The sequence below is a fragment of the Dromaius novaehollandiae genome, chromosome 10, assembly GCF_036370855.1.
Source record: "Dromaius novaehollandiae isolate bDroNov1 chromosome 10, bDroNov1.hap1, whole genome shotgun sequence".
In the NCBI taxonomy this organism is placed as follows: Eukaryota; Metazoa; Chordata; class Aves; order Casuariiformes; family Dromaiidae; genus Dromaius; species Dromaius novaehollandiae.
Window position 1 is genome coordinate 21573643 of NC_088107.1, and position 24640 is coordinate 21598282.

The 24640-nt window shown below is 37.2% G+C and overlaps 1 protein-coding gene and 1 long non-coding RNA gene across 6 annotated transcripts in view; one reads left to right on the forward strand and one right to left on the reverse strand.

Annotated features, from left to right (window-relative positions):
• NRG4 (neuregulin 4) overlaps positions 1-24640 on the reverse strand; it is a 74398-nt gene that overhangs the window by 8581 nt on the left and 41177 nt on the right. For 3 of the 5 annotated variants that reach the window (XM_064517561.1, XM_064517562.1, XM_026110194.2), the window contains 3 exons: positions 13135-13284; positions 7377-7456; positions 1315-7266 (listed from right to left, as the gene is read on the reverse strand). In XM_064517561.1, the coding sequence (XP_064373631.1) occupies positions 7250-7266; positions 7377-7456; positions 13135-13284 (247 nt within the window). In that variant the 3' untranslated portion in view covers positions 1315-7249. Of the gene's footprint in view, positions 1-1314; positions 7267-7376; positions 7457-13134; positions 13285-24640 lie in introns of those variants that run through there. The other 2 variants (XR_003260761.2, XM_026110195.2) reach the window with 2 other exon arrangements.
• Positions 8495-13633, forward strand: LOC112989214 (uncharacterized). Its single transcript, XR_010390808.1, has 2 exons — positions 8495-8978; positions 10916-13633. It is a non-coding gene; the product is annotated as an uncharacterized LOC112989214 (long non-coding RNA).

A 24640-nucleotide genomic window follows, 5' to 3' on the forward strand; every position in this document is an offset into this window, starting at 1 on the left:
TTCTCCAGAGTGAAACTAAAATATATCTGCTTAAAAGGCAGCATGTGCCTCCTGTTTGATGCAGTATACCAGAAGTCAATATTTGTTCTTAATAGATTTGGAAGTTTTGCAGTACAGTAATTTATACCTCTGCCACTCAAAAAATCAACCATAAATTTTTAAGATGCAAAAAAGTTAATGAATATTCAGCAATTGAGGCAAATGAGCAGTGCTGCTTACACAACACTCAAAGACATCCCTAAAAAAATTATCTGCATGATTAAGAGGGCTGATGGTAATATGTTCCTTGCAAGAATATATAATACTTAGGGGACCACAACTGGATATTTTTTGGTGAAAAAGAGAAGAAAACCTTCAAAGGCACAAAACCTGCAGGAAAAAGTGGGCGATTTTGCTGATAAAAGGTAAAAAAAAATAAAAATGTATTGACTATGAGTAATGTTTTGTGGAACATTTCTTCTTTTAATCAATTGAACTGATTAAAAGATACTGATCTTTTGATCAAGTGAACTGTAGGTTTCAAAAATAAGGAAAATGTATGCAACCTCTTACTTGCATAACCAACACACTATTTACCAAGCAAACATAAAACTATTACTAAAATTTTTATTTTGAAGTTACTAATCCAGAAATCCTCTGCTTATAAAATGTTTGTACAATGTGCATTTGTAAGAAAGCAAGAATAATCTGATGAAGAGGAGCCAAATTATGCTAAATTTTAACAACTGTACTGTCAGAAAGCAATTTTGGTTAAAACCGTCAGAAAACTGCAAAGATAGAGAAAACATTTTTTGTCACTTTCAGTGCCTGAAGATTTGTTTTGGCTCAAGGTGATACTGGAACAAGCCTTATTTTAACTGATGAATGAGTCATACTGAATCATGCCCTTTTGGCTGGGAACAGTAAACCAAGATATGTAAATGATGCAGCCAAACTTCGCCTTTCAGCATGCTGAAGAGATGGCTGGTAAGAATGCACACCTCAAATTCAGATTTTTTTGGGGGGAAAAACATGTTTAAATACGCTTCTTAATTAATTTTTAGCTAAAAGTCTATCTCAGGCATCACTCAGTGTCATTATTCCCCCTTAGTTTATTTTGATCTTTTTGAAAAATGGAAAACTGAACCTCTTTCCTCTAGAAGTAAATCTGTTACAGTGTTCATTAGTCTTCCTTAAAGACAGTAAGTTTGGTAGCTACCTAAATTTTTTGAACACCTAGGGCATATAGTCACATCAGAGAGCAAGTTCAAAAATATTTGCCATTCACATCCCTACCTCTATTTTAATCCATGGAACAATATAGGAAAATAAAGGTAGAGTCTGGAAGTTTGCATGGTTTATTTTGAGAAGTTACAAGGATAGTAAATATGTAAATATAAATGTTCTTTGATAAATGCCTTTTATATTATAGTCTCAGAGCACTCTGCAAACATTAAGAAAGTAATTATTTCCACCCGGCATGTCATTATTTTTCATGATTATTCATAGGGAAGCTTTGTTTTTACTGGCCCTGCTGCTAGAAAACACCGATTTGGGAGCTTTGGTTTGGTTGTTTATTTTACTGTATAAGCTTGTGGTAGATCCCTAAAATACATTCCCTCTTAATATAGTAGTTGTATTTTTTTGTGCATGAAAGCAGGGCAGATAAACATTAGACTGTGACTCTCAAAGTTCTTACTTGAAATCCTGCGCCAGAGTTCTGGCTAGTTCCTGTCCGTGAGCCCCTGCCTGTGCAGAGCCCGGCGCTGGCGCCAGCCCGGCCTCGGGAGCACCTGGCTGGCTCCTTGCTCCTGTTCCGCAATTACAGGTTTTGCTCAAGCAAATAACACATGCAAACATTGCACGACCCATCGTACTGATTTATACTGTTTTATGCCTGTCTGCATTTCATAGCAATGTAGGGTACTATTCTAAACTACAGCGAAAAGTGGAAACTGTTGGTTTCAAAGGAAAGGCATAAGGGAGGTTTGGATTATTTGGAAATGATACTACCTGGATACTCATGTTAGAATTATTAGTAGAGAAACAGCTGATCAAAAAAGAATTTTAGAGGGGCACAAATTTTGTTCCCAGATCAACAGGATTTGTGCTCCTAAATCATCTGAACACTTTTAAAAAACAATTTATATACTGCTATCATTACTTTTCACAGCTAGATCCTCGCTGAAATTAGCAGGTAGCACAAACATCTCAAAATAAATGTTTCAGAGTGATTCACATCACTGAATCAGTGGCACTCATATCACCTTTTCAAGATAATTTTTCACAACTCTCAAGAGTTAGAAACAGCTTTTTTAAATTAAGCTTGTCTTAGCTCAGCTGTCCATATTGCAACAGTGAGAGACAACACTGATCTCCTCTCCTCCTCCCCCCCCAAAAAACAGGAACTCTGCTAGAATCTCCAAAACTGGTGAAAATGGCGGAATGGTTTAAAGCGGTCAGAGCAGTGACTGCTGTGACGGAGAAAGGAGAGAACAGTGAGTACAACAGAGATTTGCCTAACTGAGCCCTGTTAAAAATTCCACCACTGCATGCTCAGCTACGTTTTTAAATCCCATCATTTGTGTGTACAAAACTTGTGGTCAAAATACCAATACTTCTATTGAGAGGATACTTGAGAACAGTCTGTTTTTAGGTACATTGAGAAAGAGCTCAAATGCTACACAAACTGACACAGAGGGGCACTTAAAAGTGTTAGAAATCATTTTTTGTTTTAATTTTGGGGATGAAACCAGCAATATCTTGATATTATTTCAGGTTTCACATTTGCAAGTTCTATTTATACACCCTTAGATAGCTATAGAAATAATTCTTGCTGAAAGGCTTTTTGGAGTATCAGTCCCAAACACAGAACAAAGTTGCAACCTGCCGATATTAAGTATTTGTATTTGTATTTGGTACTTTGCTATTGAGAAACTGCTCTCTTTTGCCTTAAATATAGACTGTATTGAACAGGTTACAATCCCAAGAAAAGCAAGAACAGACATCCTTTGGATAAACACAAGCAGGTAATGTTACATACAATAACAAAGAACATGGTTTTTTTCCACCATCTTTTTGGCATCCATTTTTTCAAAATGTGGGAACTATAGCAGAACTTGCTTGGAAGAAAAGCACCCTTTTCACTAATCTTAACAAAAAATTCCCACATAATTTGTGTCTAAATTCTTTTGATTATTCTGAGATACAGGAATGTTGTAGCTCTAGTTCTAGCTAGGAATGTTCTATCTCTGCAGTTAAACATACAGCTGTCAAAAAAACGTATCAGATCTGAGAGGAATATGATGAACATGCATCCTGGTCATCTAACTAACATGCCTAGAGAATCACAAGACAATTTAGTTTGGTTTTTCTTTTCCCCCAAAATGACACGTATAGGTTTTTACTAATATTCCTCGATTTGAATATGGTCCCAGTACAAGCAAAAACTCTCATCCAAATTCATCTACCATCTTTCCAGTTTGTATCTGAAATAGCCTCATGTCATTTAAATCTGAAGGATGCCAAATACCATTGGAACATGATTTTGTTTTGGGGCTGTCTGCTTGTTTTTAATGTAGAAGAGTTGGGTGGCCCATGCACATCTGTAAACACCCCCCCCCCCCCCCCGGCAAAGGCTCTCGCTAGCAGCTGCTGCCCCTGGGTACATACCTCCTGATACAGAATTTGCTGAGAACATGACAGGTATTTTTATTGTTTTAGGTATGCTCCCTGCTTTCCCTTGTCTGCCTGGACTTTGGTCAGTTCTGGTAGCTCCTACCATAAGAACACCCTTACAGCAGAATTCTCCTCCATTTCTTCTCTGCTCTCCACTTGTAAATAAATGAGTCATGCTACTAAAGCCCCTCTGCCGCTCCTTATAAATGAAGGGCTGTAAGGAGGAAAGAAATGTGTTTCAGTGCAGTGAATTGTGAAGGGATAGCACAATGCTGAAGGCACCTTCGGAATGGGAAGTGCTACCAAGCAGACTTCCTTTTGGTCTTCCCTCTTAACATTTAATGTCATAAATCAAAAGAATATGCAGCACAGAAATATCCTCTTTTTTTTCTTTCAACAGCTATTTCTCCTTTCATTGTACTTTGCCCCTAGTGTTCACTTATGCCACTAATGAAAAAAAAATTATATACTGATTATATATAAGCAACCTCTGATTTAGGTCTATAAAGAGTTTTCCTCTTTTGTTTTGTGACCAATCTAAAAGTTTCTCTAACACATTAAGAAAAAATCTTTACTGTGAGATTCTGGAAGGAAAACATGACCTTCAGGTATAAAAGAACTTTTGCCATAATACTATAATAAATTGTTGTTTAATCATATTAATGGAGGTTGCTAAATAGTTAGGTGTATACAGTCCCACAGTGTATGTCCATTTGACCATTCATTTCCTCCTATCTTATCAACTGGTGGAAGGATAGTTTCAAAGATGCTAAGATCTGATATGTTTCATGAAAACAGGAGTCAAGTAGAGAGAGCTCTTTTTAGTGCTCTCTGCATATATGCATAATGTTTTCAGACTCCAGTGACTCCAACCACAAGAGCTGATCCATGGGGAAACTATGTTTCCTTAGCTTTACTGCTCACAGAACTACTTGCTTAATTTTGTAAGCAAGCATTGCTAGGTGGCTTTGTACAATTTTATTACATTAGCTTTAATGCTGGCCACCCTGCACTTTCTGTGGCATTTGGCCAACCTAAAATGAATTTGTAGCTTAATCTCATTTTGACCTGAAAGACAAATTCACAAGGCTTGTGAATTGGAATAATTCATTTTAGAAGCTGAAATGTTCACAAATGCAATGGATTTGAAGGAATCGGAATCATTAATAGGATTTCATGCAAAGATAGGATTGTTTCATAAATTGACTTGTTTGCATTTAAGCATGTTTTGGTTTAATCAGGCTGATTTTTTTTGTACAAATTCTTTTCTGGATAATGCAAACAAGTCCTGGATAATGCAAACAAGATTGGTAGCAGTGAATAAGTATTCCACACCTGTCTGGAAAGCTGAGAGGGTTCTAAGAGTTTATGGAGTACAACTTCAGTCCATTTACTGCTTGCATCTTCTATTAAGATATCCTGCCTAAATTTCCATTTAACACAAGCCTTTTCCTTCTTCAGTGAAAGTAATGTTCTGAACTTTACCATTATTAAGTCTGAATGGCCCATGCTCAATAACATAATGGAAGTTATCTAACAGCAGTCTTCCCTGACTATTTGCCACTGAGGCTATGCACAGTATTTTAGGTAACATTGATTCTAACGTAGCTGTCAATACCACTGCACATTTCCTAAGCACTATAGTTAACAGTGGCATGTCCCTATGTGATGAAAAAATCACTTTTGTATTTCCTAGCCTTTAAAACAACATTATCAGCTTCCTTCAGCGTATCTGTTAAAGGTCTGAAGTTCAGAAAATAACATGTAAGAGCAGTTAATTTGGGGCAAAAGTGATCTTTCAAAGCTTTGCAGAACTTAATCGAGAACTTGTCTGGATCAGGTCCTCCCCCGGAGAGTGGGATTGATCTGATGTCCTCAGAGTCTCTCTGCAGATGTTCAGCTTTAACTTGGACCCCAGCTTCTCTGGCATGAATCCTCAGAAGGTAATGAATTTCTCTGTTTTGTTTTCTAGTACCTATTACCATATGGCTTTCTCTTTCACTTCTTAGCTTATACGCTGTAACAGTATATCCTTTCTTCTCTGTCTTACTGCACTCTTCTCTACACTGATTTAAAATACACACTATTTTTCCTGAAACTAGAGCATGTAGTAGGTATCCCAGGAATACAAGCTTATTCAAATTTTTCTCTGAACCTGTGTGTGTATATACCTGCATTTTTTTTCTTTCAGAAATAAGAAATCTGCATTCTGCATTTTTCCTCCTTTCAGGTCCTGAAGTTTTCTTGATTAACTTTCTCTTCAATACAATCTTATAAGTCCCATATAGTGAGCTGGCAGGTAATATGCCATTATGGAAACATATCTGTTTTTTGCTAGTCTCAACCTCCAGCACTAGAAATGAATTGAAAAAAAAAAGGTTCAGCTCATATTTGCTCTGCCTCTGACTACCTTGCCAGTTTCTTTTTGTCATCAAGACAGAAAGAGAGACAGACCATGTCATTTCATCTCTCTTCGCCTGAGTAAGAGAATCTCGTAAGGACGCAGAGAGTAATATACAATATATTAGTGTGATCAGCAAATGGTTATGTAGATAAAACAAATTAATCTTTAGAGAGGGCATCACTTGTTCAGCCAAGACATCTGGCTGGATAATATTTTGGTTCAGGAATGGACCTGGTGAATAAGTTTCCTTACTTCCATGATATGAACTGTCAACTGTAAAATTTAAGGCAAGGTTTATATCTCTCTGAGCAGTGAGATTTTCAGAAGATACTGGCAAGGCAAAAATAAAACCATCAAGGAAGGTGCCTTGCTTAATATTAGGGACATGTACAAAACAAAGAATAAATAATCTGCCCAGTAGATCTCTTTTAACCATTATGAGCTTCTCATCTTAATATTTTCTTTTAATTTGAATTAAAATCTTGTGCCAGGAAGCTGGCCAATACACTAATAATGGTACCTCACTCTCATGTTGCCTTACTATTAAAAAAGAAAAAAAAAAAGCATTAGCTGGAGAGAGGTACTTTTTCTTTTCTACATTTGGTCAGTGTATCTGAAACAATCCAGTCATGGACATTTATACCAAGGATGAATTCTGAAAATCCTAAATTGAGACAGTCTCAACTCTTCTGGGGTGATCTTGTGAAAAAGAGCAATCCTATCAGAAATTATCATTATCTCATGCTACTTACATTGTGAAAAATTCCTATGATTATCTCCTATTCCCTATGCAGTGAAAAAGAAAAGATTATTTCATATTTCCCATGCAGTAAAAAAACAAAATTATCTTACATTTCTATCTGTGCATTGTTGAAAAAGAAATCACAAATCAGATATGATCACTTTGTACAAATAGTATAAGATAGACTTGTCATGTAAAATCTCACAAAATTCAAACATATGTTATAGCGATTTCTATATAATTTGATATGCCTTTAAAAATTCAAGCACACTCTAATAAATGTAACTGTTTATGTTTTAGTTGCAGTCTTCTCCAGCGCATCAGTAAGCTTCCTATTTTAGTCTACTTTCTTCTCTCATCGTGCTTACCATTCCCTCCTCTACACCACTTATATAACTATGGTTGCTCTGCATGTTGTTCTCCCATCGTTCCTCCGTTTTATTGCTTTATTCTATTATTATTTCTGAAAAATAAATAAAACACATGCTTTTAATTAGGGGGGAAAAAAGGATTTACCACTTCCTCTCCTGCCTTCTTTGCAGAGTCCAGTCATTTAATTTTAAATGTACTCACTGTTGCAGCCATTGCTGCTTGTAGTCTCAACCAGGTTGCCGCTGCACTCCAATGAACTCCTCCGTGGAATGGAAGCTTTCCTGACCATAAGAAACAAAAAAGAGAGACAACAGGGAGAAAAAAAACATAGAGTGAAAAAAGATTTCAGAGTGTATCAGAGAAGATACACATGAGCTGAAATGATGCTTCCACTGATAAAAAAGCAACACAGATCTTCTACAGTTACACTTGAATTAATACTCAACATTTCTGAGAAGCGTGTAGTTGAGGGAGAAAAACAGGGATCCGAGGCAGGAACAGAACTGAGAACCACATGGATTCTCTCTTGGAGTTAACATTCCTGTTCCAGTCTGATTTCTCAGCTCTTTATTATGTAGTTAGTAGATAGCAAAAAATTATTTAATTTATCATTAACTCTCTTATATTTGGAAAGGAAATGTCAATAATGTGATGTTTTCCACACTTTCTCCAGGAGAAACAGCTCTTTTAAATAGAGCTGATCTCTTCCTTTCTCTTTCCCTCTTTCTTTTAATAGTAATTAGACATCTGCTGTCTTGAGAAGAGCCATGAGCTATTCTCCTTTCTGTCCAGTTTGTATCCTGTGGTGATATAAACTCCTCCACAAAGTCTGTTGTCTTGGATAGCTCAAATGGCTTTATTCCTAGACCCCGTTGTTTTGGCTGGCTGAGTTCCTGTTCATTGAATATAAACTTATCTTGCGAGTAATTTGCCCTTTCAATATGGACTTATAATAAATTAGAGAAATGAATTACAGATGTATTTTAGTTTTCCCTAGGGCTTTCTCCACCCCTCTAAGCTGTGCAGTTCACATTCAGGCCTCTCTATTTTTTTTGATAAAAGCTACTTCATGTGGCATCTATACTAGATTAATCAGCTGCCTTCTTACTCTTCTTCCAGTAACCCTTGTACAGTCTTCTGGAGAAAGAAGGCCAGATGGACCTGTACTGGCACGTGAACTGCTTGTAGAGAAATCTGCCATTTGTTATCTCAGTAACAATGTAATAGCAGGGATTTTGTAAACTTTCCTGTTCTCCCCAGGACACAACAGTAAGCTTTATTAGTGCCATTTGTTGGGGGGGTGGGGCATGGGTGGGGGGGAGGTGTGTTGTGTTTTTGTATGTTCCAATATAGAGAGCAGCTCGATCTGGATTTGTGCGCGAAATGGGGAGAAAAGAGTACACGGACTCCTCTCTACCTCCATACACTCCACTCTGCTAACGTGCTATGCAGCTTCTGGGCCTGAAGATACAGTGCACCACTCTCCAATCCAAGACATTTTTTTCACTGTTAAGCATGAAATCACTCTCATAAAACCAATTCTCTGATTTAAAAAGATATAAGGGTATGCTTTCCTACTGTAAATATTTGAATATCTTCTCTAGAGTACCAGTGCTGTCCTTGTACCATATTTTCTGGTGAATCCCAGTAGTTAGTAATAGTAATAGTTTAATGTGCTCGGCTTTTAGATGAATGCAGCAAACAGAACTGAGCGTGCTCTTCAAAGACTGGGCATCCCTCTTTGATAGAGAAGAGACTTCTATTGCCTATGAAGCAGTGCATTCCTGGAGAGAGCTTGATAAGGTAACATAGGCAGCCAAAGTACGAAACTGGCTTTTACATTATTTTTGGATGCAGAGAGCAGTGTTCTTATGAAGATATAAAATCATTCTACAAGACTCATCTTTCTCACGAGACATAAAAACATAGTCTTTTCTTTGTGAATATTAGAGATTCCTCATTGTTTTTTCAAAGAGTAAGTAAACTAAAACTACTCACTACAACCTAAGTAGTTATATTCTGTCCTCCTGAGACTCAGACAGCTCCACAGTGGCCTTTTCAGAAGTATTTCTAACCACAGCATTTCAGCAGGTCCCAGCGGCAGTGGGAGGTTTAACCCAGACAAGACTTTGGGACTAGCTGGACTTGCAGAATTTGAGTGTGCAGTAAGAAAAAGGCTGCAGCTGTTTAATGGCATAATACACAGGGCAAATATTTAGGACAGTCAGATACAGTTCACTTTCAAAAACCAGTTTGGATCTCTAAAATACCACAAGGCAGAATTCTTTCAGAAGGCTCTTCACCCAAAACAGCCAAACTATCTTTAATGGACATAACTGGCTGAAATAGAATTACCTGAACTCCATCAGCTTCTATTTTAACCTGCTGAACAACAAAATTTGTAAGGCCTTCTGCAGGAGAGAGTATAAATGTATAAAAGTAGAGCTCCATAATGGTTCAAATTCAATGAAAAGTCCATAGCATTTCACAGTTTGTGATGGGGAGAAAGGAGCCCAGTTCCCTCTCTCCTGGAAAGGTGATCAAGCCAATACCTAAAACATGTTGTACTCTATACAACAGCTTTATCTTTCCCAGTTCTAAGCTGCTTTTTTTTTCATCACCAGTCTTAGACCACTTCTAAATTTACTCTTTCTCTCCCCTCTCATTCTCCGCTGTTCCTTTCATTCAGATCTGTTGCTTTCCTCTATCTTTATTTCTCTCTACATTCCACCATTCTCTCCCCCTAGCCATGTCAAATATTGCCTTTCTTCATCATCTTTGATTCTCTTTTATTTTCCCCCTCCTTGTAGGTTCCCCTTCCCAAACCACACCATCCTGATGAATCCTAGTACATAATCAAATACAAAATGAATTCAGCTTAACAAGAGATTGCTGGAAAAATACATTCTTGTTTATTTTTATAGAAAATATTTTCATATATGGCTGATAAAAATGTGATAATTTGGATAAATATAAAATGAGAACTGTTTCCAACTGTTTGCCCGCATCTTTTTCTATGCAGCCCTTCTCTTTTATAAGCTACTTTCATCACTACTTATGATACAGCTTTAGAAACAGAGGGACAATGAACTCCTTTCACTCCATCTTGGTCTGCTGCATGGGTGTGTTCGTAGGGATCATAAAAATCTTTCACAGATCAACTGCACCCACGCAAGCCTGGTCCTGAAATCCGCCACAGAAGCATGCAGCCCAAGAGGGAGAAAACTTTGAAAGGAAGGGAGATACAAGTGATGACAAGGACAAGAAGTTAGAGCATCAATTTCCTAAATTCTAACACAGATTTGATGTATGATTTTAAGCATTCAGTTTCTCTATACTAAGCTGCAACTAATATTTTTTCCTCCTCTGCAACCCTTCAGATTTTATTACTGTTTATACTAAAACCACTTTAATCCTCTGCTGAAAGAGCCACAGAAATGCTGTAACATAAACAACATGGGAAAAAAATCCTGTACTTTCTGATTCTGGATAAAACATAATATTTGTTAATAAAGTGTAATAGTGGAAATTTGATAGCACAATATTTCTCTAATACTTTTAATTTAATATAGCCTGTCCAAAGGGTAAGTCAAGGATGACACAAACTCTCAGCTAACCTTTACAAGCCCCAGTTCCAGACCCTTCTAGAATTATATGATACAGGTGGTAGACCAAATCTGGGGAAACGTAAAGATAATGTTACTAATCACAGCTGCTAACAATCCTCCCTGCTTATACAGCTCAAGAGATGGAAGTAGATTTAAGAATCCACTTTGCAAATGTTCTGATTTCCTGATCACCTCAGTCAAGAGATAAGGATTTTTCAATGGAAAGTGTTTCTTCTACAGACTTTCAAGCAGAAGAGGAGCATGCTGTATCAGACTTCTGAAGCTTAAAGGTAAGACAAGATAGTTTTTAGATGGTTATGGTCTTTTCTTTATGACTAGACAAATTAATTATTGCATTATGAGATTTCCTAAGCTAGCATGGTATGTAAGCTAGATTCAAGGGTGGCTATGTTAAGATCAAGTTGCTGCCCTTATTTTTCTAGTATAAAGGCTCACTACTTGTTCTGCCAGTTATATAAAGCCTGAGTAAACTGACCTTCTATAAGGAAATAGTTTGAGGTTCACCTTCCACCTGTGCAGTAGAAAACTTGCACAGGCCTGTAACTGCTGTTATTCTAAGCTTCTGTACTTTTCTGTGTAAGGCTCTCTCTCAATAAAACTCAGGAGACTGTCTCCAGCCTTCCCGTAATCTTACTATATGCAAGATGAAAGGGATCTTGTAATAGATTACTCTCTTTATGTTTCCTCTTCACACTTTTTTTTCCTTCTCATCTCAGAGATAAGCTTTACCTCTAAAGAAATACAGTTTTAAGAGCTTGGTAAGAACTCTTTCAATTTAGTTAAAACTGTATTATATTCCAGTAACTTCATAGTAATCTGTAACTGTTCTCTTATTAACAACTGTTCTGGGCTGCACTGCTGATAAAACAGGATTAACTTATTTAAAAAGACTTTACAAAGGCTGAGGAATCCTCTACAACAACTTTTTTGAAACAAAATCTTTTTTTATTAGATGTTCTTGCTCTCTTCTAACTGTCTTCAGTTATGGGAAAAACTGGCATTCAGTTGGTTTCCATGACAGCAGCCAAAGTAAAACCAGACTGGCTATTTCAAAGGTCACTTGTTGAAAGACACTGATCGGGAAAGATTGAGTTGGCAATGTGGTTACGGGAGAGTGAAGAACAGAGGACTGCGAGAAGCACTGGTTATCATAACCAAGGAGAAATGCAGTGAGGGAGTACCCTAAGAGCATAGGAGTTGTCATATGTAACAGGAAGAGGCTGTAAATCTATGATGATTAAATCAGAGGGGCTATTAAGTGGTCTCGTAATGTTAACACTATTACGAGAAAATAAGCTCTTGCAAAAGTACTGTAATCCAAAAATAAGACAGGACATAGGAGGTTGACCTGTCTACACAAATGCAGAGAGTAAGTGAAAACAGTAACATGAACAATGTCCTAAGGAGTTTTGCTTGTTCTTCTTAGGATCTGGCAAGGTTTCAGCTGGGTATCTAAGAGTCTGCCAATAACCTTCTGTAAATAAGTGAATGTTTGAGTGTAAACAATATTCTCCTATCATACTGTACTAAGAGCCTGTTGCAGTTCTCTAACTTCTGCTATTTCAATGGTATAGCTACGCAAGGAAATTCTCCTGGTGGAGATGCTGGGTAGTGTAAGCGTACCAATTCCCTGCTTTAAAAAAGCCACAGCAACAAATAGATTAGTTGGTTGTCTTAATCCCAAAAGCTGTTCACATATTTTCATTTGAAGCCCTAAAATGAACTGTGGCACTTTCTGTCTAGCACTGACATTCTCATGCCCCTGAAAACAGTAGCCTGGATCATCCTGGATACATGAATCAGCCCTTGGATTTGTTAGTTACTTACATGGGAATTGTTTATGGAATTTGATTCCTTTTATAGTCTTTCCTTTCAAACCAGGAGCTGTAAAGGAACTGGGAGCTAATGACACCCACATGGTTTGGCTTGGCTGCCAGTACAATTTCATGGAACAGTTTCTGATTTCTAATCCCTCCAGCAATTTGCTTCTACTTCTCCATCCTTAGACTAATGCTTTAAAATGTTAACTCTAAAGCCAGCTATACTGTAAAAAAATCTCAGAAATGGGTGTGTTACAAATTATATACATATTTATTTATTTTATACAGCAACTATAAGTAGTAGCTTAGAAAAGATATTTAAAAAACTACAAGCCAGGAAGTAAAATATCACAGGCAACAAGTTGAGAGATCCACATTAATTATGCTGAATAACCACACAAACCTTATGGATAATTCATTGCATAGTTTTACATTCAAATAATTAGTACATGATTACCAGAAGAAATTTCTACTTGATTGAATAGCTTCAGCACTCTGAAGCACTTTTACCTGCAAAGGAAGTAGAATGCTCCAATTGCAAGAACTCCTAGAAGAACAACTGAAGCCAAGAAAACTGCGAACAGGTCACCTTTTGTTTGGGATTTGATGCTGGGCAGCAAAACTTCCTCACAACGGGCTCCTGTGTAATTTTCAATACACCTGGGAAACCAAGGTTTATATGGATTAGACTGTACCTTGTCATCTAATATGAAAAGCATAAGGCTTCTTTCGGTTTTAAGTGGGGAGAGGAGAACTTGTGATGGCATAATTCAAATTTGTATTTGCTTCACAACAAGTTTTCTTACGGAATTTCCACTTGCATCATATTTCTGGAGCAAAGGGCATTGGGCACATTTGTATTTAATTTCATATTCTGATCCATGCTTTTATATGTTAAACTATCTCTCTTTTTAATATAGTCACTGGATTAGAAATGTACATGATATATTTCACAATTAAAATGGCCTCCTCCATAGGATTTTTAATTAAATACACCTTTTTGGCGTTAGATGCCTCATCTCACTGTCTCTCATCTCAGACACAGGAGTCATGCTTTCTTTTCTTCCTTTTCTGTAGCTTTTTACCTTTCTTCATAAAGAGCTAGTACTGTCAGTTACAGATCAAGGAAATAGCAATTCACTGACACATGGTGCACATAACAGCCTTTGCAATTTGTTAAGTGTTTTATGCTGGTAGCTTATGTGGTGCAATAACTCATTCCAAAGCATATCATATGCTGGTGAAAGGCCTTGTCTAGACAGACCTAGCTAAAAGGCTTCCCTACTATGCCCACCTTAGGTAGCAAGCTTCTGAAAGCTTCTCCTAAAGGAAAGATCCACACTATATCAGAAGATGTGGAGGAAACAAAAATTCCCACTGCATTAAGTATTGTAGGCAGTGGGGAAAAAATGTCTTGGACACCTGCACCTGTTGAGGTGTTTGCATATACTGGTGCGTACAGACATACAGCAGTTAAGTCTGCAAGAAGCAATGACAGGAAGCTATTAAGACTCCTAGAGATCCTAGAACAACCTACTGACAAAGCAATTTGAATTGGCAAACTAAGTTGCTGGTGAGATTCATCCAGTCCAGACTGAAGCAGTGTGTGCCTAGTAGCCTGATGTCTGTAACTGAATACCAACAGAAGTAAAACCAGAGGCACAAAGCACAACGTGACTGTGGTCTAGAGATAAATGTTGATGGTGTGTGTGTGTTTTTAAAAAAAACAAAAAAACCCCAAAAAAACCCTGTATGATCTGGACTAGCTGTTGACAGAGCTACTCTTGGAGATGGGACTGTAAATAATCTACCTAAAGCAAATAGGGTGATGTGAAAAATGTTTCCAAGTTTGTAGGTTGAAAGAAAGCCCTCGAGACAAGACAGCATCCTGCTTAAAGACATTCAGATAATGATGCCTAAACTTAGTTCAGGAGTCGAAAGTGAGAGATGAGGAAGATCCCTTACTGCTTGACGTTAAGGGAGGAAGAGGTAAAATAATCACACCAGGAAGGTCTTGTATGTTGAATGTATAGCCTGAGTCAAGCAAAAGGGTTTGTGCGTAAGTTAGGAACATCTACAGTGGAAACACTGGATGCATGTATCGGTGTTGTCATAAGATGTGGACTATTGTTTTACGAAGCTTTTGACTTGGACATATCTTACAGAGAATGAACTACTTTTTCCCTGAAGGAGATTCTGATTTGCCTCAGAGCTCAAAGTTTCAGCTACACAGTTACCCAGAGCTGGATGATGATTGAGCCCTCTGACAATGGCAGGTTGTGTAGTAAATCCATTTTTTCTGGTGGCCTCAACAGTTCATGGGCAAACCTTGGGGCACAAGAGAGAAAAGGGCCTAAAACTGCATGTTATGCTATGTAGAAGTCATCATTTAAATGACAGTTATTAATTAGAATTCGAACTGAATGGAGAAAGTTGTTTTATATGTTAGGTTAAGAATGACTACTGAACCACAAAAGCACCATTTTATAGATTTGCTTAGTGAGGAATGTCAGTATTGAGGATAAACAGAATAAATTATCACTTTTAATGAGATCTCATTTCTCTGTACCAAACTTGCAAATGCTTCCTCTGTTCCAAATTCTATATTCAGACATCCTAAGAAGATTTAAGTCAGCAGTCTGGTCTTGGACCTGGCTGTCTGGGGACAGGGATAGATCATAGACTTTTCTTTCCTATGTACATAAGCATTTGAAACTTATTTTAGCATGGTAGGCAATAATACCATTTAATACCAATATTCACTTAAACGTCAAAGAGTTCCATGTTAAAAATCCACTATCTTGATTGTTCTGTCAGGGAACAAACCATTTAGATACTAATCAAAGTATCAAAATATTCTCATTGGAACCAGTGTCTTAGATAAAGTAGGCTACATGGAGTATAAGAAGTGAAAAGGCATAGAAGGATCTGTCTCTTTCTCTGTTAATTGTTGTACTATTGCATAAATACTGTGTTTTATTTCCATTGCATATAGTCAATTGAAGCACATTAATGAAAAACAGAATTTGGATTCTTAAGTGTAGATATTGGATGATGATGCTCTTATCTCTGTATGGTAAATTATACTATCCAGTCAATGTGTTTGCATTTGATCACTCTTGCTTTCACCTGAATGTAGGCTTGTGAAGGGAGAACTGATTTCTGGAATTATACAAGTAATTCCTCAGTAATGCATTTACAAAAAACTCAACTAGTAAAAACGTCAAAGTAGACTTAAAATTCATCTTAGGCTTGCTGATTATTTCCTGCATGTTCTTGTTCTCTCATTTGAATTATGATCCATTTTAATGGACTGTTCCTCAGGAATCAGAGTAAAATCTCAACTATGACAGATTATGTGAGGGAGAAAAAGCCCAAACTGTGCTTTTAATTAGACCAGTAATTCAGATGATACCAATATACATTCTGCAAACATGCCAGTGAAACTTGAGACTTCATTTGCTCTTTACATGTTATACTTCAATGTAGACTCAGTTTCCATTCAGGGCTGGATTTATTTGTGAAGTGGAGGGGTTAAAGAGCATGTAGCTCCCTTAAAAAGTCAGTGTAGCATTTCTTATAGTTGGGTCAGGTGTCTACTGGACACTAGTCCTAGGCCTACCTTACTATGGAAGAGACTTGTATCCTACACTGTACTCTGTGGACTTAGACCTGAATTCATCACAATAAATATGGTCCTTTACTATAAAAATGAATAAAATGAATGGCTTACTCAGTAATTCATATTGAATCAAAAATATGTAGGTAGAAGCTAAACTAATCTTCACTTGTTTTACATTTTTCACTCATTCGGGTAAGTTCTCTTAAGGAATTCACGGCATCACAGAAAATGGAAGGCATTTCGTCCAGCCACTGCGCTCCCCATGTATCTTTAAGTAAATTTGTTTCCAGCTACTTGTATTAGTAAAGATCTTGCTCCTTCTTGCTATTTCTGGCACTAGAGTCATAACAGTCTGTGAAATAAGCAATTTCAGGCTTCAGCTGAGGAGAATGGGCTGAACTCTGTAACATGAAGTTCTCAACTGCCATTGGCAGCTGCAAGGTATGAGTTCAGGTCAGGGACAACAAGCACATGGGGGGGAACTGTCAAAGGAAAGATCTCTAGCACAGCTAAACCAGACCAATGGATCACCACGGATGCTTGATATGGCTCCCAGAACCACTTTCTGTAGCCTATGGATTATTGTATCAGTACTACTGGTCTAAACTACTGCACAGAGAATTATTGCTATTTCTCTTAATTCCTTGCCTTTGAAAATAAGATGGAGGATTTGGACAATTTGTTGGAAAACCTGGATATAATTATCACCACATATAAAAGCTGTGTTACTGATCAAACTTCTTAAGGGCGACCTGAGACTTCTCAGAGTTGCTACATCTGACTGCTGGGAGAAGGAAGGGTAGGCAGACTGTGCTCTGATTGCTTGAGATAATGTTTCAGATATTAACTGTAAGTATAGTGGCATTTCAGTGGCCTATGTCTGAAATACTTGTAGCCTATTTTAAGAATAGAAATGTCATTTGAGTGGTGCATTGTTCTCTAGCAGGTGAGAGAGAAATGCTTTACAGAGCTGAATAGAAAAACAGGAATAGAAAATGGAATATAAAATTCATACAAGTATTCTTGAATATCAATGAAAACTGGAGAATGAGAGGCTAAAATGATAGGAGAAGGAAGAAATAAATAGGTTTTGGCATCCAACTAAAGCATATGGAAAAAGTTCTAAAGAATGAGTATAAGGAGAAGGAAGTCAGCGGGCTAAAGGAAAAGCGAAGCAGCAGCAGCAGCAGCAGCAGCAGCAGGAGACAGCCTTCCTAAGCAGAAGAGCTGCATAGCCAGGATTAAGGTTAAAAAGCTGGGGTTGGAGAACTACTGTGATACTGTAGGCTGAGCTGTCATGGAAGCAATATTTCTGTTCTGTTACAGACCATGAAAAAGTTGAGAATGTGATGAACAGTCAAGTAAAAAGGTCACTGAGATTGTAGCTACTTTCTAATAAATGGAAAACAGAACCAGATGCTTAGAAGTCTTCAAAAGGCAAAGGAGCCAGAAAGCCTGGGATTTGTGAGGGGAAAACTATAGCCCATATGAATACAAAGCTACAGCAGAAGAAAAAGACCTATGCTAAAAACGCACACACAACTCCAACATCCTGGATGCTGACAATGCTTCCAGCATGAACCTGTTAATTTTTCCTGGATGCAACCTAAACAAATTTAAAAAAATTTTTTTTGACTTGCCACTCTACAGTAACTGATTAACAGTGTATAATGGAATTGAATAGGGACTACACAGCTACCGGTCCATAATTTCTCTAGGATGAACTATTGACACCCTCACTGAAAGGAGTGCCATGCTTTGTAGAAAATGCTGTCATATAACTTTAAAATTAGGGTGGTTTTCCTAGAAACAGGGAAAATCAAGATCAAGTATCCCTTGGTTACATTTAATTTCTATGAACAAAATTATGGCTAATGTGATTCTACCAATAGGGTCTGCTATTGTACAGTCAGGGCAATTCCGAAAATGGAAATGTTCAAATACTGGTTTGCACAAGCTTTTATGTAGTCATTAGTGCAGATGTACAAAACAGGTGAAGGGCTATACTAAATATAAAAGCAACAAATGTCTTCACACAGTCAAGAGAAGGAAAGGTTTCTACTGAAGTGCTTTACTGAAACTGGTAGAAAAGAAACTAAGTAGACTTTAAGAATAAGCAGGAGCTCTCAACCAAAAGATCTGCCTGTCCTATTGCATCAGCAGAGCTCTAGTAACTTCAGTGGAGTCACATACACAGTGACTGAGGCAAGACAGAAAACTAGTCTCCCATAAGCATGTGGGCTATGAACACAATCCAGACTGAGTGTTTATCTAGTGTTTCCTAGAGGTAGTTAGGCTTGCTACTAAAGGCTTTAAAAGTTGGTAACTTTTTAAAGTTTTTAAAAACTACATATTTGTAACACATCGTATTTGTAACAGATGCCTAAAAGTGGAGCACAACTTAAGCGTGATGTGCTCACAGTTGTTCGATATGGCAGGCAAATGTGCCTCTGCACTTTAATGAATATTTGCAAAAGACAGAGAAGCCTGTTTCTAAGCTGTATTAAGAGGGAATTACACTAATCAAGTCTTGCGGTCACTAGGCCAGGTGTTGCTGTTGCACATGCTGTTTCAGCACATGCTGTTGCTGGCTTTAAATAATCCTACCATGTGGCATTCCAAAGTTGATTTTAAAGGGGGTGGTGGTGGTGTCTTTCCTCTTCTGAGAAATTAGAATTTCTAATTCCATCAGAGCTGGAAGACAACAGGTTTCAAATGTTTGGATAAAGCTGTGAGGCTGGAAACTCCCATTTTGAATGTCATCCAGATTTCTGCTTTTACGTGCATGCAGGCACATATGTGTGTGTGCATGCATGTACAGGAATTGTGTAAATGCACACATGCACATGTTTTTAGGGCTGGGTCATCTCATGTGACACAAGGTCATATACAAACTCAAGACAGGAGCTGTGCTGTAGAAGAAACACAGATATAATGAATATATGTAAAGAAATCCACAGAATCTTTCAACACAGGGAATTTTGTATTGATTGATATTCTATGTCAGCATCAATACAAGGCGGAAGGAAATAAACTGCATCTGATAAGAAGCCAGGGTATGACCAGTGGCCTGAAATTATATTGATCTTCTCTGATCTGATTAGTAACTAAAACATAAGCATATTAGCCTGTCAATAAAACAAGGCATTACTGCAGTCTGTATGCAGCCACAGTTTGAGACAGTGCAAATGATCCACTGCTTATCTGATTTAGGTAAGAAGAGATGATTTCATTTTCCTTCAGACTCTGAGGTGGGTGTCACAAGCAAATACGATCTGATAGACTTTAAAATTGGAACTAGATTTGATTCAAATATGCACATGGAATCTTATCCCTTAGTGTTATATAATAAGACTCCTGATTTTTCGGGTTTTTTTGAGTCATGAAAAACCTGGATGCTTCTTGGTGGAAAAAGATGGCATGTAAATGTAAAGCTCTAGTCAAGAAAAAAAACCCTGAGGTTATCTGATTACCAATTCAATTCAGGTCACATGTCTGATAGCTTAAAAATTGCCATCATCTTCAGTGGGTAGCAGGCTCTTAAATGTTGGCTGAATCCAGTCACTAAAACACATCCTGTAAGTATGGAAAATATTAACTAGGATTTTAAAAAGCAATGACAGTTCTGATTGGAAGCCTTAAGTGGCTTTTAAAAAAGTTTTGTGTCCAGAGAATTTCCAAACCTGCTACTTTGAATCTGCATTCATATCCACAGTGAATAAAACAGAACTCTTACTCATGCTACTACTGGAGTGAAGTTGAGGGAATGGGTTATTTTCACCCTAGAACTCCCTTAGCTAAGTATTTATATGGCATGACTTACTATAATATCTGGTAATGCTATTCAATCCTTATTTGTCCTCGTAAGGCTCCTTAAATACTCTTCAAACACAAATAGATAACATTGTACTTTCTATCTTTGTCTCATTAAAAATAAATCTTAATATTGATATTTATGGCTATATTTTAGGTATGCATTCTTATTCCTGCTTGTGCCTTTCAAGCTAAGGGTAAAATTGAAAAATACTAACTGGATACTTCATGTTTTCCAAGAGCCTGGGGTACTCAACAAGCATATTTTTCAGAGGTGGAGAAAGAAGAATAGCCTGGATGAATGCTAAGCCCTCCACTGGCTACTTGCATTGTGTGCATTTGGAAGACTTAGAGCACAGAGTATATCCCTCTTTGAAAAAGCTATTTGAAAAAGAAAGAAGGTCCCATGTTAGAGAAACAGCCAGACAAGGACTGGGGGGAGAGAGAAGGGATTTACATAGGATTTATAAGATTAGTATAAGAAAGGTGGAGGAAAGACTGAATTGCAGTAGGAGCAGAGTCAGGGGGAAGTAGAAATACCCTTTAATTGTACGTAGGAATTTCATGGAGAAGGTTTCTAAGTCCTGCCTTTTCCCTTGCAGTACTTAACCAGAATACAATCTGAACCCACTGCTCGTTGTAGAATATAATCTCTTCCTCAAAAGGAAGTGCATTCACTAGTAACTTCCGCATATACTGGCCTCAGAAGAGATGTGTTTGTGTGGTTCTGTACCTGAAGTAGCAATCATGCCAAGCTCTGGTGTCTACAAGCTGAAAAGTCCTCTTCAGAAAGCTAAGGTGACTGTATAAACTATTAAGCATGAAATACTGGTGAAGTTCTACAACACAGAGGTAGTCTATTTAATGTTCTTCCCTCATCAAAGAGACTATTCAACCATTCTAGGTACACTGGCTCTATCAGAATACCTATTCACCAAATCTTGCTCAAGGCAGGATCAACAGGTATTATCTGTATTCTCCATCTTGTCTGCAATCCCAAATAAGCTACTTGGTTCAGCAGGAATGCTACTGCTAAAGACAGACCAGATGTTTGGGTGCATCTATCCTTGGGGCTTGCATGGGGAAAAAAAAAAAAAAAAAAAAAAAAAAAAGCTAGTTGGGGCCGAGGTAGCAATTTCTAACAGACTACCCAGTACAAGTGTTTCCAGTTCTAGCATGTGAGCTACAGCCTGTGTTTCCATCCTTCTTGAGATGTAGGCTCTTTATTACAGGGAAAGGCTATCAATGCTGGTGTGAGCAAAGAAAGACAGCACTCTGTTTTGGTTTGTAAAGCAGAGGCATCTCCAATGTCAGCACATACAGTGAACACGCAGCTAGGGTAAAGAGCATCAGCCAGGAAAGGGACAAACTGTTGTGAATGCTGCTTTGATACAGTGAGGTGTCTATATATGAAAATAGAGGAGTGTAGCTTTTTAATCTATGCAGATTAACTTGGCTTCCCTGAACCATGTGTATATGAAACATTAACTCCTGTTCAAGGAATGAACACAGTGAGTCCTTGCCATTCCTTGTTCTAGCTTTCCTAACAAGAAAGCCAGGCCCTACCTGTCACTATTGCCCCTTCAGATAAGCCTTACAGGCAGCTTGTACCCTGGTATATCTAAGATACCAGGTTACCACATTCTGCTGGTTGGCATATCTTATCCCTTCATCCTCTCTTATTTTCACTCACCTAAGATCCCCTTACTTTTGTACCCTCAGATAACAGTTTGGATGCTTTCTCATGGAAAGAGCCACTGACTGAAAATACCCTTCTGACTTTTTTTAGCTATTATGTGCTCAGACTTCATTTGTACGTAGGTATACTAGTTACTACTTTATTGTGCATGTTAGAGGTGTTTCAGCTCAGTCTTAAATTGCAAAGATATTTGCATGAGCATTTCTGGAAAAACCTACAAAGTACTGCATACTTAGGTAATTTGGGAACAACCACGTATCAGCTCAAAAAACAATCCTGGCACACACAGTAATCATACCACACTTGTGCTCCAAGATCTTAAACGTTGACTGTATGTTGAGAAACTGCCACTTATTGGCTTCTTGTTCTACTGCTGCTGGTTTTTTTAATTCAAATTTTGAACTTTACTTCTGGTATCAAATTTAAAAAATCATCTAGCTTTATCTCCAACATCTATATCCCAAGTTTTATATCAGTTTCTATAATAAGCAACCTTAAAATATTCTCATGGCTTGTAAAATCAGGGCTGACAATACGTCTTAGAGTAAGCATTATCTGTGTTCAGCTTTGAAAATGTTGAGTGCAAAAAAAAAAAAAAAAGCCACCCATATCTTTGAAATACAGAAAGAAGGCTCTCAAAATCTGTCTTGTTAAGACAAAAACAGAAATATCAACTTCCCCTCAAATAACAATCTTAACTTAATTCTGCATTCCAGTAACTAATGATTATGAGACAGCTGTACATCAGATGCTGAGGCAAACATCTTTCAGCCTCATGTTTTATGATACACCTGAGGCACCTGATTTTACATCTTTCTCTGTTCTGCTGCATGTTTATTTATCTAGCACATTTGAACATTCCTGTGTTTGAAGCTCACCTTGGATATGGTGACAGGTGCATCTTTCGCTGCTGAGAACATTAACTCAGTATTAGAAAAGGAACAAGGGAAGATGGCAGCTGAGCAGCTTCATGCTTTAACATACCTCAGCTATATTTAAAACCTGCTAAAAAGGTAATCTGCAGAAATGGTAAACAAATATTCTGTTTCTATTAAATCTCTATCATACATCCAGTTCTGAAGGGTAAAAATAATTGTGAAATGTCTAAAAGTAAACAGTGACTCTTGATGCAGTAGTATGCTACAAAAAATACATTTCTAAAGAATGATGCAATTTCCCTATTTCTTCAATTACTTCCAATGATGTTGCATCAGCTACTCTGCACTATGTTCAGCACAACACCTTTAAACATGTGTTTTAAGTTTTTTACAGCTTTACTAGTCTATTCTTGTCCCATTTCAATGCTGTAATTCCAATGATTCAGCCTTTGATTCTAAAACTCTGACCCAATTTTTCTGTTGGCTGGAGGTGATCATTTGAGCAACACTTGGAGGCTTTAGGTGGGATCCAGCAGTAACCTGTATTAAAAACTTTGAGCAAGTGTGTGATGATGATGCCAGTCTTAAGGAAGTTTTAAAGCACCAAACATTTTTCTTAATTCTGCTGAATAATGATGCATTTTTTCTGTTGTTTCTATTCACATCACTGCTGATTACTAAGATATCTGTGTGTAAACAAAACCTTTCTCATCTATAATTAGCCTTCTTCTCTGACTGATTAAGGGACATGCTTAGAATGAGGACATTCTTAAATAGAATGCTTCTATTTAAATCCATAGAAGTTCATAATCAAACATTAGATACACAAGAAAAATACTTGATAATTTAAATGCAATAAGATTGCCTGAGTATAACAGAGATGCTCTTAAGATATTACTTTTCTGCTTCAGCAGATTATAAAATCCTCTAGCACCTGAATTATACGTGACTTCATTTAGAGCCCTTTTTAAAGTGGAAATTGTCTATGCTTACTAGCTTGTGTTGCTAAAGAATGAATGTTCTCAATATTTGTTACTTTATAGCTATTGCATTAAATATATAGTTTGTAAGTACCCTTTCTCAACCAGTACTACTCTGTGTAATGAGGAAGGTATAACTCAAGCTATTCAGTCTAAACATTCTATTTTCTAGCAAACATTTCAATATCAAGAAGGAACTCCTGCTTAAAAAAACCCTGCATTTTTCAACATGTTTTGCTCTGTGCATGTGTGTAGTCCTTATTTTACATCATGTAAAGTTTTTGAGGTCTCATACAGGTAAAAGTTTGTACCTGGGGTACAAGTTTGAGGTCTAGTAGTTAGAACAAATCATTATAATCAAGCACTCCCAAGTTTTGTCCTCTTCTCTGGATACAATTCTTTGTATGACATCAGACAACACGCTTCATGACAGTGATGTAGTGAAGTGCTGTGTATATCTTTAAATGAGCATTTACCACAAAAATGTTTTTTCTCTCCTTATCAGCTGTATGAGTTTACATGCTTGAGTTCACAAGTTTAGATTGAGCTGTCCCAAATAAAACACAAGAAAGATCTACTTGAATTAGGAGTTTCTTAAAAGATTTTTTTTCTTCAACTGTTTCATCCTATTACCATAGGTTACAGCTCAAGGTTGAAAGATATTACGAGAAAATAAAAAAGGAACAGAAGTTGCCGAGGAAATAGAAAGGTGGTATCCTTGAATGTATGTGATAGATTTCTGAATGTCTTTTAGTATATTAAGTAAATCCATCACATTAACCATAACTTATCTTGATGAACAATAATTCCAAATTAGTAAATGCAAAACCAAGAAAAATGAGAACTTAAACAGGTATCTTCTTATGTCTTTATAAATAATAGAATAAAAGAATAGGGTTGTATTTATGCATGGAAGGGATCCACATGCAAAAGATAGGAAGTATTTCTTTATCCAGTGTGCTACATGGGCTCCAAAAGGGAAAATGGTCCCATAAACTAATGGTGTAAAAAGTATCTGCATAGG